At 51.7% G+C, this 6,408-nt stretch overlaps 1 protein-coding gene across 1 annotated transcript; it reads left to right on the top strand.

The window, feature by feature from the left end:
- Positions 1 to 99: 99 nt before the first annotated feature.
- Positions 100 to 2,539, top strand: LOC135567055 (HEAT repeat-containing protein 5B-like; the record flags this gene model as incomplete). Its single annotated transcript, XM_065014567.1, has 4 exons — positions 100 to 224; positions 428 to 520; positions 607 to 751; positions 2,321 to 2,539. Coding segments are annotated over 4 exons (557 nt in total), but the record flags the coding sequence as incomplete, so codon positions are not given.
- Between the last annotated feature and the right edge of the window lie 3,869 nt (positions 2,540 to 6,408).

The raw sequence follows: 6,408 nt of genomic DNA, 5'->3' as shown, positions 1-6,408 counted from the left end.
AGGGGCCAGCCTGATGCCCTGTCTCTGTGTGAGAGGGGGCCAGCCTCATGCCCTGCCTCTGTGTGAGGGGGCCAGCCTGATGCCCTGCCTCTGTGTGAGGGGGCCAGCCTGATGCCCTGCCTCTGTGTGAGGGGGCCAGCCTGATGCCCTGTCTCTGTGTGAGAGGGGGCCAGCCTGATGCCCTGTCTCTGTGTGAGGGGGCCAGCCTGATGCCCTGCCTCTGTGTGAGGGGGCCAGCCTGATGCCCTGCCTCTGTGTGAGGGGGCCAGCCTGATGCCCTGTCTCTGTGTGAGAGGGGGCCAGCCTGATGCCCTGTCTCTGTGTGAGAGGGGGCCAGCCTGATGCCCTGTCTCTGTGTGAGGGGGCCAGCCTGATGCCCTGTCTCTGTGTGAGGGGGCCAGCCTGATGCCGTGTCTCTGTGTGAAAGGGGGCCAGCCTGATGCCCTGTCTCTGTGTGAGAGGGGGCCAGCCTGATGCCCTGTCTCTGTGTGAGGGGGCCAGCCTGATGCCGTGTCTCTGTGTGAGTGGCGGGGGGTGGACGTGGCAGGGCAGTAGTTGACCTGCGTGTGTGTGTTGTGGTAGTTGACTTGTGTGTTCCTTCCTCAGGTCCACCTGTGTAGCTCTCACCTGTTGCTGCGTCGTGCAGCGGTGGCCTGTCTGAGACAGCTGGCCCAGAGAGAGGCTGCGGAGGTCTGTGAGTACGCCATGAGTCTGGCCCGCAACAAGGACAGCACGGACTCAACCACCGTCAGTAAGTAGTGGACCTGACCAGGGACGGGCTAGACCAGGGACGGGCCTGACGCTTGACCAGGGACGGGCCTGACGCTAGACCAGGGACGGGCTAGACCAGGGACGGGCCTGACGCTAGACCAGGGACGGGCCAGACCAGGGACGGGCCTGACGCTAGACCAGGGACGGGCTAGACCAGGGACGGGCCTGACGCTAGACCAGGGACGGGCCAGACCAGGGACGGGCTAGACCAGGGACGGGCCCGACGCTAGACCAGGGACGGGCTAGACCAGGGACTGGGCCCGACGCTAGACCAGGGACTGGGCCCGACGCTAGACCAGGGACGGGCTAGACCAGGGACTGGGCCCGGCGCTAAACCAGGGACTGGGCCCGGGGCTAGACCAGGGACTGGGCCCGGGGCTAGACCAGGGACTGGGCTAGACCAGGGACGGGGGCCCGACGCTAGACCAGGGACGGGCTAGACCAGGGACGGGGGCCCGACGCTAGACCAGGGACGGGCTAGACCAGGGACGGGCTAGACCAGGGACGGGGGCCCGACGCTAGACCAGGGACGGGCTAGACCAGGGACGGGGGCCCGACGCTAGACCAGGGACGGGCTAGACCAGGGACGGGGGCCCGACGCTAGACCAGGGACTGGGCCCGACGCTAGACCAGGGATGATGGGCCTGGCGCAGCAGATACTCGTCTATAGGGGGTGGTGTGCCGCAGATAGACTAGTCTGTAGGGGGTGGGTGCCACAGATAGACTAGTCTGTAGGGGGTGGTGTGCCGCAGATAGACTAGTCTTGTAGGGGATGGGTGCCACAGATAGACTAGTCTGTAGGGGGTGGTGTGCCGCAGATAGACTAGTCTGTAGTGTCTCTCTATATCTCTCTCTCTCTCTCTCTCTCTCTCTCTCTCTCTCTCTCTCTCCTCTCTCTCTCTCTCTCTCTCTCTCTCTCTCTCTCTCTCTCTCTCTCTCTCTCTCTCTCTCTCTCTCTCTCTCTCTCTCTCTCTCTCTCTCTCTCTCTCTCTCTCTCTCTCTCTCTCTCTCTCTCTCTCTCTCTCTCTCTCTCTCTGTCAAATTCAATTCAAGGGCTTTATTGGCATGGGAAACATGTGTTAACATTGCCAAAGCAAGTGATGTAGACAACATACAAAGTGAATATATAAAGTGAAAAACAACAAAAATTAACAGTAAACATTACACATACAGAAGTTTCAAAACAGTAAAGACAAATGTCATATTATATATATATATATATATATATATACACAATGTACAAATAGTTAAAGGACACAAGATAAAATGAATAAGCATAAATATGGGTTGTATTTACAATGGTGTTTGTTCTTCACTGGTTGCCCTTTTCTCGTGGCAACAGGTCACACATCTTGCTGCTGTGATGGCACACTGTGGTATTTCACCCAGTAGATATGGGAGTTTATCAAAATTGGATTTGTTTTCGAATTCTTTGTGGATCTGTGTGATCTGGGGGAAATATGTCTCTCTAATATGGTCATACATTGGGCTCTCTCTCTCTCTCTCTCTCTCTCTCTCTCTCTCTCTCTCTCTCTCTCTCTCTCCTCAGATCTGAACATCACAGAGACTGGTTTGGAGGGGGTTCTGTTTGGAATGCTGGACCGGGAGACGGACAGGAAGCTTTGTCACGACATCCATGACACTCTGGGCCACATGCTCTCCTCGCTCGCCGTGGACAAGCTCTCTCATTGGTTGAAGCTCTGCAAGGATGTCCTGGCTGCTACGACAGGTCACAGTCTGTGAAACTTGACTTAACTAAGTGTTTGGTGACGGGTTTAAATAAACATGTCTTTTATTTATATATATATATATATATATATATATATATATATATATCAATGTTATGCTCAGCTAAGTCATGACTAGGACATGATGTGGCCATGGAATGTTCTGTTGATATATTTTCGTCTGGCTGTTGGTCAGTGCGGGGATATTTAATTAGGCCACTAGCCATATGGGTCTTTTATTGTCTTGTTGAATAATGTTTTTTATTTTTTTATGTCCATTCTCCCTCGTCTTAAAGGTTCAGTGTAGTCAAAACTGGATTTTCTGGGTTTTATATCATATTTCCACACTGAGTTTGGAAGAATACTGTGAAAATTATGATAATGCCCCTTTAGTTTAAAAGCTGTTTGAAAACCGGCCTGAAATTTCAGCCTGTTTCCGTGGGAAGGAGTTTTATACTGCCTGGTGACATCACCAGTTAATAGACCAATAAGAAAGAGTTCCAAACCTCTCTGCCAATAACAGCTAGTTTTCTCCTCCCATTCAAAACCACTCCCCAAACAGTCTTGGCAAAATTATTGCTTGGTCTTTTGCTAAGAAGATATTTGTGTTTATTTTTGACGATTTTAATGTTAAACAATCCCAGTAAGGTATTTGTTACCCAGAAAGGATTTGATATGGATGTGAAAGGGCTGCATTGGGCCTTTAATGTGTCGTGCCTGGTTTGATATGGATATGAAAGGGCTGCATTGGGCCTTTAATGTCGTGCCTGGTTTGATATGGATATGAAAAGGGCTGCATTGGGCCTTTAATGTGTCGTGCCTGGTTTTGATATGGATATGAAAGGGCTGCATTGGGCCTTTAATGTGTCGTGTATGATTTGATATGGACATGAAAAGGGCTGCATTGGGCCTTTAATGTGTCGTGCCTTTCCTGTGTGGGACGTTAGTATTCCTTCCTTCCTGTCCAGAGGCTGGAGGAGGGGGTTGTGGGCGCCGGTAGATCTGGGTAAAGAAGAGGACGACTCGGAGAAGCAGGATGAGATCGACGATGACATCATGTTTACGGCGCTGGGGAGGGACACAACGCCAAGCCGTCTGTGGGCGCCCGCGCTGGGTGACCCGTGTTCGCCGCAGACTGTCTGTGTCGCATCATACTGCTGTGTGAGAACGCAGACAAGACCCACTTTGACCTGGCCGGCGCACGCACTGCTAAGGCCAAGAACCTAAAGGTACACACACACACACACACACACACACACACACACACACACACACACACACACACACACACGATCAGCGAGCAGCCTCAGATACCACATTAGACTTTATTTTTTTATACACACAGAGACGCTGCCGGTGGTTGGTCATGGAATTACATCTGTTAAAATATGTAGGAACCCTGATCCCTCCCTCTCTCTCTCCCTCTCTCTCTCCCTCTCCCTCTGTCTCTCTCTCTCTCTCTCTCTCCCCTCTTCTCTCTCTCTCTCTCTCTCACTTCTCTCTCTCTCTCTCTCCCTTCTCTCTCTCTCTCCCTTCTCTCTCTCCTCTCTCTCTCTCCCCTTTCTCTCTCTCTCTCTCTCTCCCCTGACTTCTCTCTCTCTCCTTCCCTCTCTCTCTCTCTCCCCTTCTCTCTCTCTCTCTCTCTCTCTCCCCTCTCTCCTTCCCTCCCTCTCTCCCTCCCTCCCTCTCAGGCATCTGTTGGTCCTCCACCTCTCTGACCTGGATTCGCATGGCCTTCATGGTGCTACAGACAGCAGTAACCAGTTGAGGATGGCTGGTCTTCAGGCTCTGGAAGACATTACAGAAGAAGTTTGCCTCTGTTCGGAGCCAGAGTTCCCAGGTCACGTGATCCTGGAGCAGTACCAGGCGAACGTGAGTCTATCAACACAGATAATCAATAAGAATCGCCATTAATATAATCTATGTGTTGTATTTCTATGTAACTCTGGCAACCTTATTCAATGTATATATCTTTATTGTTCCTCAGGTTGGAGCGTAACTCTTAGACCAGCGTTCTCCCAGATACACCTTCTGACATCACGCTAAGGCATGCCTCCCCAGGTCAACTGTCCTGATAGGCTCTCCCCAGATACACCTTCTGACATCACGGCTAAGGCATGCCAGGTAACTGGTCCTGATAGGTCTCTCCCCAGATACACCTTCTGACATCACGGCTAAGGCATGCCAGGTAACTGTCCTGATAGGTTCTCCCCAGATACACCTTCTGACATCACGGCTAAGGCATGCCAGGTAACTGTCCTGATAGGTTCTCCCCAGATACACCTTCTGACATCACAGCTAAGGCATGCTAGGTAACTGTCCTGATAGGTTCTCCCCAGATACCCTTCTGACATCACAGCTAAGGCATGCCAGGTAACTAATCCTGATAGGTTCTCCCCAGATACACCTTCTGACATCACAGCTAAGGCATGCCAGGTAACTGTCCTGATAGGCTCTCCCCAGATACACCTTCTGACATCACAGCTAAGCAAGCATGCCAGGTAACTGTCCTGGATAGGTTCTCCCCAGATACACCTTCTGACATCACGGCTAAGGCATGCCAGGTAACTGTCCTGATAGGTTCTCCCAGATACACCTTCTGACATCACAGCTAAGGCATGCCAGGTAACTGTCCTGATAGGTTCTCCCCACATACACCTTCTGGACATCACGGGGTAAGGCATGCCAGGTAACTGTCCTGGATAGGTTCTGACATCCCTAGAGCAGATACATAAGGTTCTTCTGACATCACAGCTAAGGCATGCCAGGTAACTGTCCTGATAGGTTCTCCCCAGATACACCTTCTGACATCACGGCTAAGGCATGCCAGGGTAACTGTCCTGATAGGTTCTCCCAGCTAAGGCATACCAGGTGAACTTGTCCTTCTGATACATTCTGACATCACAGCTAAGGCATGCCAGGTAACTGTCCTGATAGGTTCTCCCACGACCATTCTTCTGACATCACAGCTAAGGCATGCCAGGTAACCGTCTGATAGGCTCTCCCAGATACACCTTCTGACATCCACGGCTAAGGCATGCCAGGTAACTGTCCTGATAGGTCTCTCCCCAGATACACCTTCTGACATCACAGCTAAGGCATGCCAGGTAACTGTCCTGATAGGCTCTCTGACACCCTTCTGACATCACAGCTATGCTAACCCTGTCCTGACATCACAGCTTCTGAAGGCACTGCCAGGTAACTGTCCTGATAGGTTCTCCCAGATACACCTTCTGGACATCACGGCTCCAGGCATGCCAGGTAACTGTCCTGATAGGTTCTCCCCAGATACACCTTCTGACATCACGGCTGTCAAGGCATGCCAGGTAACATGTCCTGATAGGTTCTCCCAGATACAGATACACCTCTGACTCCCCATACCTGTATTTTATCCACGCTAAGGCATGCCAGGTAACTGTCCTGATAGGTTCTCCTCAGATACACCTTCTGACATCACGGCTCAGGCATGCCAGGTAACTGTCCTGATAGGTTCTCTCTTCTGACATCGACCACCTTCTGACATCACAGCTAAGGCATGCCAGGTAACCACCTTCTGACATCCTAAGGCATAGGCTGTCTGACACTCTGACCACCTTCTGACCATCACAGCTCAGGCATGCCAGGTAACTGTCCTGGATAGGCTCTCCCCAGATACACCTTCTGACATCACAGCTAAGGCATGCCAGGTAACTGTCCTGATAGGCTCTCCCCAGATACACCTTCTGACATCACAGCTAAGGCATGCCAGGTAACTGTCCTGAATAGGTTCTCACAGATAAACATCACCTAACTCCTGGGCTCTACATCACAGCTAAGGCATGCCAGGTAACTGTCCCTGGATAGGTTCTCCCAGATACACCTTCTGACATCACGGCTAAGGCATGCCAGGTGAACTGTCCTGACATCAGGG

Source organism: Oncorhynchus nerka, unplaced genomic scaffold, assembly GCF_034236695.1.
Source record: "Oncorhynchus nerka isolate Pitt River unplaced genomic scaffold, Oner_Uvic_2.0 unplaced_scaffold_2666, whole genome shotgun sequence".
Taxonomy (NCBI): domain Eukaryota; kingdom Metazoa; phylum Chordata; class Actinopteri; order Salmoniformes; family Salmonidae; genus Oncorhynchus; species Oncorhynchus nerka.
Note: the sequence above shows the minus strand (reverse complement) of the source record. Positions and strands in the feature narration are given on the sequence as shown.